Source organism: Bos taurus, chromosome 4, assembly GCF_002263795.3.
Source record: "Bos taurus isolate L1 Dominette 01449 registration number 42190680 breed Hereford chromosome 4, ARS-UCD2.0, whole genome shotgun sequence".
NCBI lineage: Eukaryota > Metazoa > Chordata > Mammalia > Artiodactyla > Bovidae > Bos > Bos taurus.
This window is the reverse complement of record NC_037331.1, coordinates 105,834,408-105,855,624: the sequence shown is the minus strand read 5'-3', so window position 1 is coordinate 105,855,624 and position 21,217 is coordinate 105,834,408. Positions and strand designations below refer to the sequence as shown.

The window sequence follows — 21,217 nt, the reverse complement described above, 5'->3', positions numbered from 1 at the left end:
TTCATAGGCTGGGAGGGCAGAGAAAGCTGGGGAAACAACTAGTTTGAATTTGAAACTGCTTTATTTTTCTCTTTTCATGATTCTTCTCTCTCATCAGTCTTTAAAGAATAGAAGTCATTTCACATCAGTGATTTATTTCCTTTTTTAACTTGTCTATTTGCCTTTTCCCCTTCTCCCATCCCTCTTAGGCAATGAATGATACACTTTGCTATATGTCAATCATACCTTCTAATGCATTTACAAAATCGTATAGCAGCTACTTTATGTTAAAAAAAAAACAAATTTTGATCTCTACAAATATTTATGATGAACATGCAATACATCTAGAGAAATAACAAAATGAATGATCTTGCATGGAACAATCAGTTTAGGAAACAGACTTTCACTGAGAATTTTCAAGTCTCCGTGTTATTTTTCTAGATTCTTATCTTTCTTTCTCTACCTATCTTGGTAATCATAACATTATCTTCCCTATTCTCTCTCTTTGTGTAAATTTCAGTGACTTTCATCAAGTTTCATGAGAATATCTTTTGTGATTTTGAGTAGTGCTGCATGAACGCATAGATGATAGTACAAGAACAGGAATACTCTTTCTATTGGTTTAGCTTATTCATGATTGTGGTATATAGCTTCACTTGTTTCAGGTCTTTTAAATGTTTTCCCTAAAATGTAATAGTTTTCTGAATTAAGTCATCACTTACCTAATAGATTTTAATGTATTTTATATGTTGTTATAATTTGTAAATGGTCTCTCTCTTTAAAAAATATATTTTTGACTGTTTCTTGCTAACATATGGAAATAAATGGACTTTTTAAGTTTATGTTAAATTCAGTCAATTTATTAAATTTGTTGTTATTAATAATGCAATTCTTCTTTAGATTCCTTTGGTTCTTCTCAATTTTCCATCTGTCTTTAATCATTTATTCGCTCCTTTCCTCATTCTCACCCTTTTTCTAGTTCTATTGGCTAGATATTCAGCACAATCATGACCAGAAATAGTGGTGGACTTCATTTACTTTCTTGTCAATTATGTTTGACCTATAGAGCTACAAGTAGTAGATATGTGGTAGATGCTATGGAGGGTTAAAAAGTGTAAGATTAGGTCCTGCTATTAGAGGAGTTATTGGCCAGGATATTTGCAAATCATTCTCCCAGCTGTTTCTGGACCAGGTTCTTCTTGACTGACCCACAGCTCAGTTCAGTTCAGTTTCTCATTCGTGTCTGACTCTTTGTGACCCCATGAATCGCAGCACGCCAGGCCTCCCTGTCCATCACCAACACCCGGAGTTCACTCAGACTCACATCCATCGAGTCAGTGATGCCATCCAGCCATCTCATCCTCTGCCGTCCCCTTCTCCTCCTGCCCCCATTCCCTCCCAGCATCAGAGTCTTTTCCAGTGAATCAACTCTTCGCATGAGGTGGCCAAAGTACTGGAGTTTCAGCTTCAGTATCATTCCCTCCAAAGAAATCCCAGGGCTGATCTCCTTCAGAATGGACTGGTTGGATCTGCTTGCAGTCCAAGGGACTCTCAAGAGTCTTCTCCAACACCACACTTCAAAAGCATCAATTCTTTGGTGTTCAGCTTTCTTCACAGTCCAACTCTCACATCCATACATGACCATTGGAAAAATCATAGCCTTGACTAGACGGACCTTTGTTGGCAAAGTAATGTCTCTGCTTTTGGATATGTTATCTAGGTTGGTCATAACTTTCCTTCTAAGGAGTAAGCATCTTTTAATTTCATGGCTGCAATCACCATCTGCAGCGATTTTGGAGCCCAAAAATATAAAGTCTGACACCGTTTCCACAGTTTCCCCATCTATTTCCCATGAAGTGATGGGACCAGATGCCATGATCTTTGTTTTCTGAATGTTGAGGTTTAAGCCAACTTTTTCACTCTTCTCTTTCACTTTCATCAAGAGGCTTTTTAGTTCCTCTTCACTTTCTGCCATTATGGTGGTGTCATCTGCATATCTGAGGTTATTGATATTTCTCCCGGCAATCTTGATTCCAGCTTGTGCTTCTTCCAGCCCAGCATTTCTCATGATGTACTCTGCATATAAGTTAAATAAGCAGGGTGACAATATACAGCCTTGGCATACTCCTTTTCCTATTTGGAACCAGTCTGTTGTTCCATGTCCAGTTCTAACTGTTGCTTCCTGACCTGCATATAGATTTCTCAAGAGGCAGGTCAGGTGGTCTGGGATTATCATCTCTTTCTGAATTTTCCACAGTTTATTGTGATCCATGCAGTCAAAGGCTTTGGCATAGTCAATAAAGCAGAAATAGATGTTTTTCTGGAACTCTCTTGCTTTTTCTATGATCCAGCTTAACGTTGTTCCCCTTTTAAATCCATGATTTTCGTTTGTCTGTTTATTTATGCCTTTTTCATTATCCTAATTTAAGAAATGATTTGATAGTTCAAGGAGAAATCACCTTACTTGGTCCCTGTTCAACATTCCTTTCTCTTTTCTCTGTGTTGACCACTTAAATTTCAGATGACTTTCATCAGATTTCATGAAAATATCCTTCGTGATTTTGATCAGCCCTGAACAAACAGTTGGTAGTGCAGAATTAGGAACACTCTTACCATCGGTTTTACTGATTCATGATCATGGTGTACATTTTCATTTATTTCAGATTTTTTTTTAATGTTTTCCTCTAAAATTTAATCCCTTTTTGAATTACAGTCTCATTTACTTAATAGATTTATTTTTATGTATTTTATATGTTACATTAGAATTTTTAAATCATCTCTCTTGAAAAAATATTTTAACTGTTGATAACATATGGAATAAAGTTTTTATATTTATGTTAAGTTCAATAAGCTTTTTAAATCTGTTATTATTAATAATGAATTCCATCTTTAGATTCCTTTGGTTCTTCTTCTAAACTTGCCATCTCTGTTTTAAAACTTTTCTTCCCCTCCTTTTCTCATTCTCAGACTTTTTTTCTTGTTCTACTGGCTGGAATTTGGCAAAATCTTCACTAGAAATACTAGTGCCATTCATTTACTTATTTATCAGTTATATTTGACTCGGAGAACTACAGGTACTAAATATGTGGTAGATGCTATGAGGGTTACAAGGTATGAGATTACATCCTGCTATTAAAGGAGTTATCCACATGCCAAGTGAAACTGAAAATGATGGTCGGTCGTGTCTGACTCTTTGCCACCCATGGACTGTAGTCTGCCAGGTTCCTCTGCCCATGGAATTCTTGAGACAAGAATACCAGAGTGGGTTGCCTTGCCCTCCTCCAGGGGATCTTCCCTACCCAGAGATCAGACGAATGTCTCTTACATCTCCTGCATTGGCAGGCAGGTTCTTGACCACTAGTGCCACCAGGGAAGCACATCACTCTTCCGACTGGTATTGGCCCAGGTTCATCTTGGCTGACCCACATGAAGCCAAAACACTAGATGCCCAGGTTTGCTGCAGAAAGTGAGAGTGAAAGTCGCTCAGTCATGTCCAACTCTTTGCGACCCCATGGACTATACAGTTTGTGGAATTCTCCAGGCCAGAATACTGGAGTGGGTCTCTAGAGTATCTTCCCAAACCAGGGATTAAACTCAGGTCTCCCACATTGCAGGTGAATTCTTTACCAGCTGAGCCACCACGGAAGCCCAAGAAGACTTGAGTGGGTAGCCCATGCCTTCTCCAGCAGATCTTCCCTACCCAGGAATTGAACTGGGGTCTCCTGCATTGCAGGCAGATTCTTTACCAGCTGAGCCACAAAGGAAGCCCGTTTGCGTCAGGGAAGAGGTTTATTTGCAAAGCAATCAGGCAAAGAGATGAAAGATCTTCTGCCCAATTTAAAAATTGTGTTGTTTGTGTTTTTCATATTGAGTTGCCTGACTGTTTATATATTTTGAATATTAATGGTTTACTGATTATTTTGTTTGCATATATTTTCTTCCATTCAGCATGTTATCTTTTTCTTTCGTCAGTGGTTCTCTTTTGTTTGTTTGTTTTTGCTGTTAGAAGATTTTAAGGTTAATTCGATTGCATTTGCTTATTTTTGCTTTTATTTTCCTTCCCCAGTGAGACAGATCTGAATATGTGTTGCTACAATAGATGTCAAGAGTGCTCTGACTGTGTTTTCTTCTAGTTTTGCTGTTCCTGGCCTGCACATCAGTCTTTAATCCATTTGAGTTTATATAAGTGTGTGGGGTGTGAAAATGTTCTAATTTCACTCTTTTATGGAGCTGTCCAGTTTTACCAGTACTACTTATTGAAGACAATCTTTTCTAAACTGTATATTCTTGCATTCTTTGTCATAGTTTCACTGACCGTGTTTTCGTGGGTTTATTTCTAGACTCTCGATTGTATGTCCATTTTTGTGGCAACACCATTCTGGTTTGATTATTATAGCTCTGTATTAATAATATTGACTGAAGTCAGAGAGTATGACACCTTTAGCTTTGTGGGCATTTTTTTATTCTCTTGAATGCTCTTTACTATCTTGGGTCTTCTGTGTCTTTCACATAAATTTTAGAACTATTTGGTCTAGTTCTGTGAAAATTGTTGTAGGCATTTCGATAGGGACTGCATTAAATCTGTAGTACAGACCTTTTAGCAATATTAATTTTAGAAATGGCCCATGAGAGGAGCAAGAAATGAATTTACAGACTTGACCAGCGGAGATGCAGCAACTGAAATTCTTCTTTGCAAGTCAGGTGCTTTGCAGTCAAATAACTCCTTAATATAGTTAATTCACTGGTTTATTTTCATAAGCAAAATGTATCTCTTCTTAACCCTTCCAGTATGGTTGAATTAGTTTCTTTTACTTTAAAGCAGAACAATACTAACAGGCACACAGAAAATCAGACTGATCTTATGATCTCAGGTATGGTTGCTGAAGAACACTAATTTCTGGAGAAGGTGTTTTTCTATAATATATTGTGTTTGAGATATCAATTGAGAAATGTAAAGACTAAGTCAAAGTGTGATAATGCAAAGTCTTGGAAGAAATATTTGAATAAATAAATTCCACATGAGTATGGAAAATGAAAAAGTAAATTCATAATACATGTCTTAAAAAATTTAGAGAAAAGAAAAAAAATTCAACAAAATATGTGCTGGACATAGTCAATAAAAAATATACAAAGCAATGGTTGCTATTGCTGTTGTTGCTAAGTCGCTTCAGTCCTGTCCGACTCTGTGCGACCCCATAGACGACAGCCCACCAGGCTCCCCCATCCCTGGGATTCTCCAGGTAAGAACATTAGAGTGGGTTGCCATTTCCTTCTCCAATGCATGAACCTGAAAAGTGAAAGTGAAGTCGCTCAGTCATGTCCGACTCTTAGCGACCCCATGGACTGCAGCCTCCCAGGCTCCTCTGTCCGTGGGATTTTCCAGGCAAGAGTACTGGAGTGGGGTGCCATTGCCTTCTCCAAGCAATGGTAAAAGAAGTTAAAAAGACCTTAGTAAAATAGCATGGAGGGATTTTGGGGTGGGGTGGGAAATAGTCTGTGTCTTGATTCTCACGCTGGTTGCATGGGTTATAAACTTGTCACAATGTACTGAATTACAGACCTAAATTGGTGTGTTTTGTTTTGGTATGTTATGCCTCAAAGTTGCTTTTAAAAGTTGCATGATTGCAGGAATCTGGTTGAAGGGAGATGCTGATTTTTCTGCTCAGTTGCTCTGTCAGGGACAGATGAGAAGCAGCCATGAACCAACCCTGAGGAGTCTCTGGGTCTGGATCCATGAATGTGCAGAGCCGGGTGATTAGGGTGCCCGGGGAAGACAGATGACCTGCCGATTATCCTTAGTCCTGAAGGCACAGCTTTGCCAGATAAAAGGCTCAGAACTGCATATTTTAATAAAGATTGTTAGGAACCCATCAAGGTCACATCCTGTGTCTCCTTTGCCAGATACCCTGCCAGCTGGGGAATCTGAGACCCCTTACAGCTTCCTGCCCCACCCTTGGGTTTGTGTTCCCACCAGCTGTTTTCCACCTCCCCTTCTGCTCATCCTGTGTGGCCATTTACAGATTTTTCCTTCTGCTTTATGCTCTTTCAAGGTGGGTTTCTGTTAATTCCTACCCTCCTAGGACACCACTGATTTCCTGAGCTGGGTCCACGGTGAGTTTGTGCTCTAAGAAGAGCTGACGCGCAGCACTGTGGACTGGCTGCTGGCACAGAAATACAGAGCCGAGTCCGCTGCCTCGGTGGAGTTGATTTCCAGGCTGCAGGGTGAGTTTTGGCGGCACTCAGCTGAAAATCGCTGTTTGAACATGGCTGTATCTTCCACAATGTCTTGCTTCTGAAAGTAAACCAAAAATTCTAATGTTTCTTCCAGCTTCTTGCGAAACCAGTAAACGTAAGAGTGTCCTCTTATGGGGACACAATCCATCTTTGCTTTCCGGCTTTTTCCTTTGACCAGATGACTTGGACTCTGAGTGACGTCAGTGTCCATGGAGCCTGTAAGGAAAGAGAGAGAAAGTGCAGTGAAAGTCCAGGAGAAAGCCTGATTTTGCAGCCACAGGAGAGAAAGTCCTGAAACTGGAATCCAATAAATTCACCTCACCTGCTCCCCAGAATTAAAAAAAAAAAAAAAAGCCACACAGCACAGAAGGCTGAAGCACATGGCTGGCTCAGGGAGAAAGCAGGGCAGGGACTTTTTCTCTAAGGCTCCTCATCCCCCTTCAGCACCTGCTTGTGACGTGATTACTTTTCGTGGTCATTATATGGAAAATGAGACTAACGTTGCACAGCCTGGGAGGGCAGAGAAAGCTGGTTAAACAACTGGTGTGGATTTCAAACTGTTTTAATTTTCTTTCTCCTGATTCTGCTCTTTCACTATTTCTTTAAAAATAACAGTTACTTGCATATTGACAATTTATTTCCTATTTTACCTTGTAGATTTGCCTCCTCCCTTCCCTCTCAGACAATGAACAGCTTGCTGTTATCAATCATAGTTTCCACTGCACTTAAAAAAATCATATATCTGCCTCTTTAAATTAAAAAATTAAATGTTGAACTTATGCAAAATAATATTTATGATGAATATGCAATTCATTTAGGGAAAAAATAAAGCAAATCCTCTTGTTTGAATCAATCAGCTTAGGAGTTAGATTAGCACTAAGAATTTTTAAGCCCCTGTGTTATTCTTATAGACTTCATGGTTGTTTTTCTACCATGTCCATGTAACTACACTCCTGAAGTTCATATTTTTATTCACTTGATTTTCATTACAGTTTTTCTCATTTATGTAAGAATCTGCAAATTTTGTATTAATCAGTGTTGTATGTCTTTTAAATGTTTTTGTGGGAGTTCTGTTTCTTGGCCATGCTCTTTTTTTCATTCAACATATGCCTATGATATTAAATCATGTTGTCTCATGTAGTTTTAGATAAATCAGTTTCACTAATATGTAGGAGTCCGTTTACTGGTTTGTCAGAATCTATTATCCATTTAACCTCATGCACCCTAGTTGTTTTCTTTTTTGTACCCAGATTTTAGTGCTACAACAAATAGGAGTGTATTCTTACACAATCTTTACATACTTAGGTATAAAGTTTCTCTATACCTGGGATTGTAAAAATTGAGCCTTAGGGTCACCATGTCTATTATACATAGCAAGACAAAATGGTTTCCAAATTAATTAAGCAAACAAATAGTACCACAACAGTTTATGAACTATATTCAAATGTTCCTCATCTAGCATCTAGGACACTGGCATGTACTGTTCTTTTAATTTGTCAGTCTGTTAGGTTAAAGTGGTATCTCACTACAGCTTTAGCTTGCATTTTTATGACTGCGAAGGAGATTGATATTCTGAAGTAATACATTTATAAGCCACTGGTTCTGTACATTGCTCTTTTCTCATATTTTTGGTAGATTATCATTTATGTATAACCATTCTTCATATATCTCAGATACTAAACTTTGTCATTTACATGTATGCTAATATCCTTTCAATTTGTGACTTGTGTTTTAACTCTTTGTAAATTTTTTGTTGATATTTCTTTTTAGTAAAGTCTATCATTCTTTTTTGGGGGGAAGGTGTGAATTCTTTAATTCTTTATAAGCAACGTTTCCATAGCTCAAGTTCATAAAAATATATTCCTATAATATTTACCAAATAGTTAATAATTTAAATGTTGCATTTCAGCATTTAATCCTTTTAGAATTTTTTTTTTTTTTTGCTTATATTGTGAGAAAGAGTTTAGATTAATTTTTCTTCCTGTGGAGAACTACTTGTCCCAGAAGAACCTGTATATTGCATTACTCCCCTACATACCTGCAGTGGTGGCTTTACCATATATTAAGTGCCTATATATGCACAGTGCTATTTTAAATTCATGATTTTCCATTTGTCCACTTAGTTATACAAAATTATAAAATAATTTGATGATTATGTTGCAAATTCACATCACTTTGTTGTTCTTTAATATTATCTTCAGTATTCTCTCCTCTTTTTCCCACTTAAATTATGACTACTTTTGTCAAATTTCATGAAATTCCTATTGTGACTTTGTTTAGTGCTGTAGTGAATACATAAATGATAGTGCTGAAATTGGAATAATTTTAGTACTGGTTTAACTTATTCATGATCATGGCATGTAACTTCAGTTATTTCAGATTTTAAAATGCCTTCCTCTAAAATTTAATAAATTTCTGAATTGTTTATCTTTGTATAGATTTAGGTGTATTATATTTTATACATTCTGTTACTAAATGATCTCTCTTTAAAAATCTATTGCTAGTATATGGGAATAAACTGACTTTACGTTAATTTTCATTAACTTATTAAATGTTATTATAAATAATGCAATGGTTCTTTAGATTCCTTTGCACCTTCTAAATTTGTCATCTGTCTATAATCACTCTTTCCCCCTTCTTTTTTCATTTTCATGCTTTTTTTCATGTTTGACCAGACTGGAAATTCAACACAATGTGAAACAGAAATAGTGATGACCTTCATTGACTTACTTATCAATGACCTGTGACCAGAACAACTACTGGTACTGTAGACTGTGATACGTGCTCTGGGGATTAGGAAGTGTAGAATTAGATCCTGCTATTTTCAAGCCCTATTGTCATCCCAGGATAGCTGCAAATCATTCTCCCAACTCTTAGCAGGTTCATTTTGCCCTAAGTACAAGTAGCCAAACTGCTGAGACTCTAATGTTTTCAGCAAAGTAAGGGCTTCTTCTCAAGCCAGCCAAGCAAGGGTATCCCCGCCCTCCTACCCCGTTGGGCTGACTCTGCGACCCATGAACTGTAGCCCTCCAGGCTCTTCTGTCCATGGGATTCTCCCGGCAAGAATAATAGAGTGAGTTGTCGTTTCCTTCTCCAGGGGATCTTCCCGACCCAGGGATGGAACCCATGTCTCCTGCATTGGCCTGTGGGCTCTTTACCACTGAGCCACCAGGGAAAACAAGACCTCAAATCCGCCTCCGCAAAGGCAAGGGGCACAGGGCATTTACAGGGTCACGAATGAAGCAAGACCTGAAGATCTGAGATACGGGCTTCCCTGGTGGCTCAGTGGTAAAGAAATCTGCCCTGCCACTGCAAGGGATGCGGGTTCAATCCCTGGGTTGGGATGATCCCCTGGAGAAGGAAATGGCAACCCACTCCAGTATTCTTGCCTGGAGAATCCCATGAACAGAGGAGCCTGGCGGGCTACATCCATGGGGTCGCAAAGTGTCGGGCACGAGTTAGCTACTGAGCACGTGCACATGGGGAGCCTGGGGTGCTTGGGAAGCTTGGGGGAGGGTGACTGAAAAAACGTGCATGCGTTGTCCTTCTCTGCTGGGGTAACTGAGCTGTAGCCTCTGCCCGTTCACCACAGAAGTGCTCAGCAAGATCTGAGAATGGAGTCTTGGATCCTCTGAGGTCAAAATATCCCCAGGCAGGCACCTGTGCTTCCCTAGGAGGAGGGTCGCTGGTTCTAACCAGTCTCAACCAGTTTGGCTCAAACTAGACACAGCTGACTCTGGGCTCTGCTGCACTACCGGCAGTTTCCTGGAAAATAACTCAGGCAAACATCTTATTCAGGATACATGCCACTTGGAGGCCAAGCAAGTCTTAAAACGACCTTGATTAGTGAAGGCAGGTGCAATGGATCTGATTAATCCTTACTCATGCTTTCACAACCACTACCTCAAAGATCTCACCTGAGTTTCCAGAAGTATCAGACAACTTCTCAAATGAAGGAAGGTTGGTGCTGCTCTATATGCGCTGATGTGTTTTACAGAAAGACTCACATCACCCCCTAGTGCTCAAGTGAAAGTCTCTCAGTTGTGTCCGACTCTGAGACCCCAACCACCATACAGTCCATGGGATTCTTCAAGCCAGAATACTGGAGTGGGGAGCCTTTCCCTTCTCCAGGGGATCTTCCCAACCAAGGGACCGAACCGAGGTCTCCCGTATTGCAGGCAGATTTGTTACCAGCTGAGCCATAAGGGAAGCCCAAGAGTACTGGAGTGGGTAGCCTATCCCTTCTCCAGTGGATCTTCCCGACCCAGGAGTTGAACCTGAGTTTCCTGCGTTGCAGGAGGATTCTTTGCCAAAGGGAAGCCCTGATAACTCTGACTGACTGACTGACTAGATGGTCAGAGGGGCACACTTCTCACAGGCCCTCTGGTCTCAGGCGGTCTTCACCTCCTGTGTGGCGAGTGGGGAGTCTCTCTATGCTGCCCAGTGGCAGCCAGACACCCCAAGAATCATCAGGATAGGAAACATGCAGCCATGTGTGTGGTGACCTGCTGGAGTACTGCAGAGACTTGCTACTAGTACTTAGTTACACAGTCACTGATCCCGTACTGATTGGTGTTATTGATCAGTTAATTAAATTTAATCTCTTAGGGCCACATTCAAGGTGAGTGGGTTCCTCAGATCTCTGTTCTCAGTTCTTTGATCTTTTCTTCGTATATTCTGTCATAGAGGGATCAAGAAGGCACTTTCATTCTTCCAATTATGGAAATTGTCCCAAATTTTTACCTTCACCCACGTCCATTTTTTGAGTCCCTGACTCCTACGTACCACTGCTTTCTGCATATTTCTGGTGAGATTTCTGTTTCAGAGGCATCCGCAATGTCAAGAAAATCATGATGGTCTTTCCACTTGGTCCTCCTGATTCATCTGACTTGTAGTCAAAAGCTTCCTCTCCATCTATTGCCTCTCGTGATGAATGTTACCCAGGTCTTGATTTCATTTCTTAATTATGTTTTAAAACTCTCATTTCCCTGTATTTCTAGCACTGCCACCATCATCGTCCTAGCTTCAATACCCCTATGGTTGTTTCTTTTATTCTCTCTCCTTTTTGATCTCACATGTGTGTTGTTGTTGTTTAGTCACTAAGTCATGTCTAAGACTTTTGTGACCCCTTGGACTGCAGCACACCAGGCTTCCCTGTCTATTACTATCTCGCTGAGTTTGCTTAAAATTGGGTCCACTGAATTGCTGGTGCCATCCACCCATCTCATCTTCTGTTGCTCCCTTCTGCTCTTGCTCTCAGTCTTTCCCAGCCTAAGGGTCTTTCCAATGAGTCAGCTCTTCACCCCAGATGGTCAAAATATTGGAGCTTCAGCTTCAGCATCAGTCCTTCCAGTGAATATTCAGGACTGATTTCCTCTAGAATGGACTGGTTGGATCTCCTTGCAGTCCAAGGGACTGTCAAGAGTCTTCTCCAGCACCACAATTTGAAAGACTCTCTATAACACTCTTTATTTCTAGGCTTTTTATATTTTGCTAATCAAATGGATATCAATTTGCATATAATTGCATCTTTCTCCATGTTTCTTCATCACCAGGAAATCAATGTTTATTGATTACAGGTGTTTCTTCTCCAAAGTGTATGTTAATATTTTTGCTTATTTTTACTGGGCTATGCAAGGAGATCCAACCAGTCCATTCTGAAGGAGATCAGCCCTGTGATTTCTTTGGAGGGAATGATGTTGAATCTGAAACTCCAGTATTTTGGCCACCTCATGAGAAGAGTTGACTCATTGGAAAAGATTCTGATGCTGGGAGTGATTGGGGGCAGGAGTAGAAGGGGACGACAGAGGATGATATGGCTGGATGGCATCACTGATTCGATGGACGTCACTCTGAGTGAACTCTGTGAGTTGGTGATGGATAGGGATGCCTGGCATGCTTCGATTCCTGGGGTCGCAAGGAGTCCGGCATGACTGAGCAACTGAACTGACAGAAGATTTATGGTCAATGTGTGATTTTTCCTTTTCCTAGAAAAGGATTTTTCTAGGGGTTTAAACTCAGTGCTTCACTTACTAGCTTGTGGCTTCCGACAGAACTTTCTAGTTTTGCAGACAAGCCTTGTTGTCTGAAGTCTGTCTTATTTATCCTCTCTGTCTTCTCCTTCCTCTGATCCCTTTGTGAAGGTTCTGTGCATGCTCTGTACTTGGGTGTAGAGGGTTGCCCCGTCCAGTCCTACCCTGTTCTTTTATCAACCTCAATACTGTATATAGCACATCCTGAATTCCTTCATGAGTGAACATCTCTACTTGGCTGCCTAATGATTCCATTTGTCTTGAGAGTCTAGGATGGTGACAAGACAGTGCTGAATTTTCTTGGAGGAAAAAACTCCAGTGTTTATTATAAAAGTGTTAGTCACTCAGTCATGTCTGACTGATCCCTTGGACTATAGCCTGCCAGGCTCCTCTGTCCATGGAATTTTCCAGGCGAGATACTGGATTGGGTTGCCATTCCCTTCTCCAGGGGAACTTCTCAACCCAGTGATAGATCAAACTTCCATCTCGTGCATTGCAGGTGGATTCCTTACTGTCTGAGCCACCAGGGAAACCCATTATAGAAGTATTCATTGCTTTACAGAAGCATTTTGGGATCTACCTATAGGATTATGTGTCAATTTATCTAAGAAATTATGATTATCATAAGGGAGAATCAGAAAAAAAAATCCAGATTTTATACTTTTCAGCCCAGGGAACTTTCCAGGTTGGTTGGCCATTTACAGGCCTAGCTCCATTCCCATATGGCTAGTTCTCAAGCACCATACCTTCCCCCCGCTCTCTAATCAGATATTTTTCTCTCCCCTTCTCTCTACACACACAGCCACAGATGACTCAGTCAGAGAGGCTGTGGCTTTTCTCTCTCCACACCTCCTTCCACAGGGCCCCATGGTTCAGTGGGGTGGGAAGGGGGTTGCTACCAGGATTCTTGTCTGGGTCTCTGATCTCTGCCCAGCGCTGTGTCTCTAGCACCACAGAAGTAGAGGCTGCTGTCTGCAGGATCCACACGTGTCACCGTCAGAGATGAAAATGTTAGGTCTGGATGACTGATGGGAAACTTGTCCTTGGTATAACCTTGTTCGTATGTGGCATTAGTGCCCACATTAGAAGTTGCCATCAGCACGAGGCCTCGTTTCGGGAACTGACGGTACCAGAACATACTTGAGGCTTGAAAGTCCAGTGCACGGCACTCGATGGTCACAGAGGCTCCACTCTTACTGAAAGCCCTGCGGGGCTGCTGAGAGACGAGAGCGCCAAGCCCAGAGCCTGCTGAGACAGAGGTCAAAGAGATGAGAGCCCAGCAGGACAGGAAGACATGACCATAGGCAGAAAACCACAGCCTGGCTCACTCGCTCACCTTTTTCCTGGCTCCAAGGGAATCCTGTTTGTTTTGTGAAATCATCCTGTCCTAATTCTTAGGCTGCTCATCCCCCATCTCTCCTGACTGGTGGCTCCTCACCTTACCCTTTACACCTCCAAATAGGATGGAATGTTCCCTCTCATTTTGTTCAGTGTAAAAAAATCCACAGTCTTAAGGAATTCCCTGGTGGTCCAGCAGTTAGGATTCAGTGTTCTCACTGCCAGGGACCAGGTTCAATGCCTGGTGGGGGAACTAAGATCCCAGAAACCAAGCAGCCAAAAAAACTCAAAAATTATAAAAGTCCACAATCCCTGACTATCACTTCACTCATGCCAACACACACATGCACATACACACACACACACACACACACACACACTTGACCAAGGTACTTAGCATATCAGGCTCGTACTGGGTCCCAGAAGCAGCAGAAGCACCAGCATCTTCAGGAACTGGTCTCACACCACACCTCTCAGCAGAAAGATATGACCTTGCCCTTTCTTCCTCCACCCCTAGAAGGAGGGCTGAGAGTCTGCATAATTCTAAGCATGCTCTCGTCTGCCTCCTGGTGGTCATAATTGCCACTGATGTAGGATCCACCCCTCTTGCAATCAAGTGAAAGTGAAATTTGCTCAGTCATGTCCAACTCTTTGTGACCTCTGGAACTATAGCCCATCAGGCTCCTCTGTCCATAGGATTGTCCAGGCAAGAATACTGGAGTGGATAGCCATGCCCTTCTCCAGGGGATCTTCCCAACCCAGGGAGTGAACCTGGGTCTCCTGCATTGCAGGCAGATTCTTTACTGTCTGAGGCGCCAGGGAAGCCCTTTTCCATAAAAGAACCATTCAAACATTGCTGGAAGAACTCAGAGATGTTCTAACCCAACTCTCAATGTTATAGGACAGAAACTGAGGCCTAGATCATTGAAATGATAGTAGTTTCCTAGTCTTATGTAAGGAAATGGCTATATTTGTGTGGTAAATGGCATTGTTAATTCTTTACTTCTGTAACGTATCCTCAAAGTAATCAAGACAACTCATGCTTATTAATCACTAGAACCGTAGATGAACATAAGGACTATCAGGCTAGAAGCTCAATGCTTCTTCACACTGAAAAAAAAACACGTCCTCATCTTCTCAATGAAGTATTTATTTCATGAGTATCTTATGCCAGTCCCCTCATATAATGGACTGAATACTAAACATATCTATGTATCATATAAACACACATCTCTTTATAATAGTCTAAATGCGGTAGAAGTGATGCTATGATTTTTGAAGCTGGGTCACAAGTAATGTGATAGATCCCTCCAGGGTCTCTTGAATGCTCACTCTAGGGGAAGCCAGCCACGAGATAATCATTTTCACTACCCCGAGGCCACCATTCTGCAAGGAAACCCACCTAGCCACATTGAGGGGCTGAGGGTACAAAGACAGACGTGCTAGGCTGGTGCACAGCTGTCCCAGGCACCCCAGGGCAGGGGTCAGCCACGTGCGGAAAGACGCCATCTTGGATGTGCAGGCGACTGGAGCCTCAGGCGTCTCCCGCCTCAGGGACTATCTGACCATGACCGCCTCAGTTCAGTTCAGTTCAGTCGCTCAGTCGTTTCCGAGTCTTTGCGACCCCATGAATCATAGCACGCCAGGCCTCCCTGTCCATCACCAACTCCCGGAGTTCACTCAGACTCACGTCCATCCAGTCGCATGAGCAACCCCAAATGCGGACTGCCCAGCCAGGCCCACTCAGCCCACAGAACCATGAGAGATAATATATGTTAAAGTCACTACATTTTGAGGTGGCTGTTGTTACTGTTGTATTCCTAAGCTTTTAAAATGAGATATAAAACCCACATATAATAGACTACACAAACCTTGAGTGTACAGCATAGTGAAATTTCACAAATGACTACATCTATATAACTATGCCCCAGATCAAGATAGAGGACATTTTCATAACCCAAAACCCCCCCTATGCTTCTCTACAAGTAAATAAAAATACCCTCAGAATGTAGCTGCTACCTTAACTTTGTACAGTCTGTGCTCTGGCTTCTTTTTCAAGAAGAGATCCATGCATTTATGAGATCCATCCATGATTTCACAAATAACATTTGCTTTTCTGCTAGATTTGATTCCATTCCTAAGGGTAGTTATTTGTTCACCGTGTTGCTGATGGTCATTTGGGTGTTTTCCAGCTTGAGGTCACCATGAATAGAGCTGCCATGACAGTAGGTTTTTCTCACATATCCCTTTCTACTTCCTCAGAATTCTGGACTATTTAAGTTTTTGTACAATTAAACTGGTTTTCTGACTTGTCTAATTTACTCATTATTTTTTCAAACTATGTATATGGTGTCCAAGAAAAATTATAGTTATTTTATTGTATTTTTCTAGAAATTGTTCTTCCAAGGTAATTGATGCAATGGCTTCTTAACACTAAGAAAACATTGAGTAATACTTTTTTGACGTTCATACAGTCACTTTCTTACAACTTGGCCATGGGAATAGGGGCCATTATGAAATTTCACGAAGAGTTCTTTTTAGTACTAGGAGCACCCTGAAATAATAAAGAGTTTGATAGTTTTACAGTGGATGTTTTGAAATCAAGTGATGTTTTAAAATCTGCTTTTTTTTTTGTCATAAATTCTTCCACTGGAAGGAGGAAATCTGTTTCCTTTCCATAGGTGATTTAGTCGCTAAGTCGTATCTGGCTCTTTGCAACACCATGGACTGTAGCCCGCCAGGCTCTTCTGTGCATGGGATTGTCTAGGCAAGATACTGGAGTGGGTTGCTATTTCCTTCTTTAGGGGAATTTCCTGACCCAGGGATCAAACCCACATCTTTTGCATTTCTTGCATTGGCAGGCAGATTCTTTACTGCTGTGCTACCTGGGAAGCCCCCTAATGTAGATAGGTGTGATTTTTAAGAATCAACCCAGTGGATTGCTGAATCATGATTGTGCCATTCCATGACATGTGTTGCTGCAGCAGCTGCTTTGGGTGCCTGGTTCAGGAGGAAGAAGCCGACTGCCAAGGGTACTGAACACAGAAAAGCCCCGCCACCTGGTGGGAAGCAGGACTCATTTGTGTGCAGAGAGGAGGTGGCTTTGAGTCACTGTGTCTCTACTAGCAGCACAGAGATACAGAGCCGTCTGGTTCTTCTGTGCTGATGTCATGGTAAGAGGAAAGAAAGGCTTCTTTTCACGAGAGGCGCTGTAGCCTTTAGCTATGTCTTCTTTCTGAACATTGTTTACAACTCGGGAGAAGAAGATCAGCCTCAGTCCTAAACCTGGGTCCTGTCGGTACCAGTACATTGAGTCGTAATCAAAATCCTGTTCACATTCCAGGGTCACAGCTCCGCCTTCCTTTTTGAGCAGGTATTTAGGGGTCTGAGTGACCCCACCAGCCACAGTGCCTATGGAAGAAAGGGAACAACTCGGGAAACAAGGCCCAAGAGGGCAGCCAATGCTGCTGCCGTGAGGGAAAGGCTTAGCTCTGGAGCTGAGAGTCTTTAGGATGGGAAGCTGCTCTCTGAACCCGGGACTCACCTGCTCCAAAGAGACAAAGGGCCACACATCAGATCACCTGGTTGCCCATAGTGGGAAGGGGGTCTCCTCGTAGCCCCCAGCACAGACCGATGAAGAAAGCAACTTAGTTATGGGGCTCCCCTTGGTTGAATGTGTGGAATCTATCAGAAGCCCAGAAAGGAGAGTTGGACAGGATCCTGTAGATATCCAAGAGGGTCTCCCTAATCTGGCAGATGAGGCGACTGAGGACAGAGATCTGAATCACTTGCACCTCCCTTGTGCCTCCCTCCCCCAAACTCTGCATTTTGTCTGGCCCTAGTGGGCGCCACCCCACATTTCCAGGCCAGAGCCTCACTGTGATTGGCCCACCTTCCTCCTTGCAGTAAGGAAGGTTTGATCACAATGGGAGCACAGCAGATGCTCTGGTTACACAAGAATGTAGAGTTTAGTTTTTTTAACTTTTTATTTTGTAATGGAGTATAGTATTAACCATGTTTGATGTTTTCAAAGGGACTAAGCCATATATATACTTGTATCCATTCTCCCCAAATTCCCTTCCCATCCATGCTGCCACATAGCCCTGAGCAGAGTTGCCTGTTTTGTACAGTAGGTCCTTGTTGCTTCATCTGCTTTATGATTTTCTGCAATTGTTTCATCAAAGAAAATGATAACAAAACGGTGTTCTGTAGGTGTCCAACATTTTTTGTTTGATGAGAATAAAAAAACAAATAAAAATTCACTGAGATTAAAATCTGAGGTGATGTGTTTCTAATGAATATTTCAGGATCAGACCCATCTCCTAAATTCCAGACCAGTTTATCCAACTCTATTCCCACCATCTCTGGGATGTACCATAGACGTTTGAAGAATTTCTAATCCTGGCATCCATACCTACCTGTGCAAGTACTAGGCAGGGAACGTTCCAGAAAGAATAAGAGGCAACATATGTTGGTATAAAGAGCACAACCCTTTTGGCCAAACACACCTGTGTTTTCTCTCTCTGTTTCCCCACAGCCCACCTCCCATTTTTTTGAGCTTGAGAAAGAAAAAGTGAACTCCTGAAACCATATTTTCCTAAGTTGAAAATGAAGAAATAGTGCCTTTCCTTGTCTTGGTGATAAAATAAAACCCTTATTTAAAGCATGCAGCAGAGAACTCGAAGTAGAGTATGAAGTAAAGAGAAGCATCAGGATGCATATTTCCCATGACAAATGATGTTGTTCTAAATTATGTTCCCGTTTTGGGGTAACAGAGTCTTCATCCCTGAGCCTCAGTTGGCGTGTTCCAGCCCTCTCCTGTCTCCATCTTCATCCCTTGGAAGGCTTTGTAGCCAATTTCACTAATCAGACATGTCGGCTTCCCCAGCCCACGGCTGTTTCTGGGATGGGCCTGGAGAATGTTTGTGCAGTGGAAGGACATGACTGCATTGATATGGATTAGGAACTGGCACAGAAACACACTGGAGAGTCTTCCAGCTCCACCAACTGTATCTTCAAGACACCGAGTCCCTCTTTGGGTAATTCAGCAGAAAAGCGCTCCAGTGGCATTCCTGACTCATCTGTGATTTTTTGTTTCCTCAAGGTAAATCATGAATTTCAGGTCTTCCTCCAGGAGCTGCTGATAGTACACTTAACTGTGTCCTTTCACTGGGCTGCATCTCAGTGTTACCTCCTGTTCTTCACCCCTGACAAGGTGTCTTGGGTTCCTGGTGATGCCAACATTCATGGGACCTCAGAGCTGAAGGGACTGCATGAGACGGAGTTTTAATAGAAGGGGACGTGAGTGCCTTCCAGTGAAGCAAGGCAAGGGGAGCTCAGAAATGTTTGAAGTCTCCTGCATTCATTTAAAAGTTCATAGGAATTTTGCTTTGTACTCCAAAATGCAATTAGTTGCATTGGTATGAATGTCAATACCTTTTAAAACATCTCTGAGCAACATGGAGGTCCAGGGCATATTCTTAACACAGCTATTGACCTACAGATAAAGTCCAGTGATGCTGATCTGTTAGCTCAAAACTCACTGCCACCAGGAGCAGATGACCCCTCAGCTGAGCAGGCTGGTGCCCATGGCAGGGTTGGGCATGAAGGGGAGCCTGCAGGCAGGACCAGGAAGTATATTTAGTGCATCAGCTTGGGGAGCTAGAGCTCAAAGCTGGCTTCTATGAGGCGGGTCTTCCTGTGAGGTCACCATTTCCAGTGCATCCCATTGTCTCCAGAGTTAATCTTGTACCTCACTTAAATGGAACTGAGGTTCAAGATTAGTCTTTTTCCCCTCCGAATTATGCACACAACCTGGTTTAGAATATTTCATTATGGACATAGTTTTGAGAGGTGAGTAGCTTCATTATCAAGCCTTAGCTTCTGAAACAGTTTGTGCCACTTCTGCACACTTTTTATTTTTAATTCCTCCATTTTCTTTCATTGGCTTGTATCATCTTTCCATTTTCCATTACCATCCCATTACCAGGGAATGACCTCATGTGATATTTAGGTACGTTTGTTGAGAGGCAGGGAAGTGGAGACCAGAATTTCTGCCAAAAAACAATAGAGACAGATGATTTGACTCAGTTTCTTTCCTCCACCTCAGCTAAGCAGGGCTTCAAGCATCTTGGGAGAACCTTAGTTAATGGTTCATAATCCATTTTCTTCTCTGTTATATCCTACTTGATTTTTTTGATGTAAGTAATACAAAGAACTGTCACTAGAAAAACCATAAACTCTCCCTCTCAAACCTTTTGTCTCATTGCTATTTATTTGTATTATTCTCTTTAATCATTAATGGAATACCTGTGTGTGAGGGATCTTCCTTCCTTCCATTCTTTTGTCCTTTCCTACCCTGTGACAGTAGATAATTATATGAAAGAAGATGCAAAGAAGGAATTAGACACCATCCCTCCCTTTTAGAACGCTCAGGCTCCCTGGAGGAGATGTACCTTGTACATCTAGGATGCTTCAGGCCTCGAATAATAAATAAGAACATAGTAACTTTTAGTGTCCGAATAACCATGGCTCAAGACCTTCTTTTATAATAGCAGGGTCCTAAGGCCTTCTTCAAAGGGTCTCTCTTATTGTCATAGGCTTACCCAATTACATGCTTCAATCAGAACTTAGCTGCCATCACCACTTAGAATCCGCTCAGTCATTTCTCCTGAAAACACTCCAAATTGTTCACTAATGCTATTCACAAGAATACCCATCACTGAACACACACGTCTAGCCTGAAGGGACTCTTTCAGGATGCTTTCAGATCCAGGAATCCTCAGGCTGCTTGGGCAGTAGGGAAATGAGTTATCTCTTCACTTTTTTGGCTATTACAGATAATGCTGCCTGAACACACACGTGAAAGTTTTTGTGTGGACACATGCTTTCAGTTGAAATTGCTAGGTTATATGGTAATTCCACTTTAACTTTCAAAGAACTGCCCATACATTTTACACAGTGGCTGTACCATTTTCCATTCCCACCAGCAATGCATGAGGCTCCCAATTCCTCCCCAGCTGCCCCCAAATTTGTTGTTGTCTGTCATTTTCATCACAGCCAAGTGGATGTGAGATGGCATTTTACTGTGATTTTAATTTCATTTCTTTAATGATTAATGATGCTGACTATCTGCTACATTTATTGGCCACTTACATATCTTCTTTGAAGATGTATATTTAGATCTTTTGCTCACTTTAAAGTTGGATTATTTGTCTTTTTATTGTTGAGTTGTAAGCTTTTTAAAATATATATAAGCTTTAATATATATATCATAGATATATGATTAGTAAATCATACTTTATCTATAAATTAATTATTAATATTATCAACATTAATACTGTTATTAATATTATTAAAATTATTAATAAATTAATTGTATTAATAAAACAATAAATCAGTTTTCTCATTTTGGAGGTTATCTTTACCTCTCTTGAGAGTGCTCTCTGAAGCACAAACTTTTTTTTTTTTCAGTTCAAAGAATTCCAGCCTACCTAGCTTTTCTCAGCTGCCTGTGGTTTTGGTGTGATAGTTAAATCATTGCCTATTCCATCATCATGAAGATTTATACCTTTGTTTTCTTCTAAAATAATCTCAGATCTTATACTTAGCTCTTTGATACATTTGAGTGAATT

At 41.4% G+C, this 21,217-nt stretch overlaps 2 protein-coding genes, 1 pseudogene and 1 gene segment (V, D, J or C); all 4 read right to left on the bottom strand.

Moving 5' to 3' along the window:
* Positions 1 to 21,217, bottom strand: part of LOC100300510 (T cell receptor beta constant 1) — a gene marked incomplete in the record, with an annotated part of 535,695 nt that overhangs the window by 252,028 nt on the left and 262,450 nt on the right.
* Positions 1 to 21,217, bottom strand: part of LOC509513 (uncharacterized) — a 283,704-nt gene that overhangs the window by 233,423 nt on the left and 29,064 nt on the right.
* Positions 12,868 to 14,054, bottom strand: LOC101903590 (T cell receptor beta variable 20-1-like). The segment is given in 2 exon segments: positions 12,868 to 13,490; positions 13,997 to 14,054. Coding segments are annotated over 2 exon segments (381 nt in total).
* Positions 16,632 to 17,509, bottom strand: LOC132345148 (T cell receptor beta variable 19-like; annotated as a pseudogene).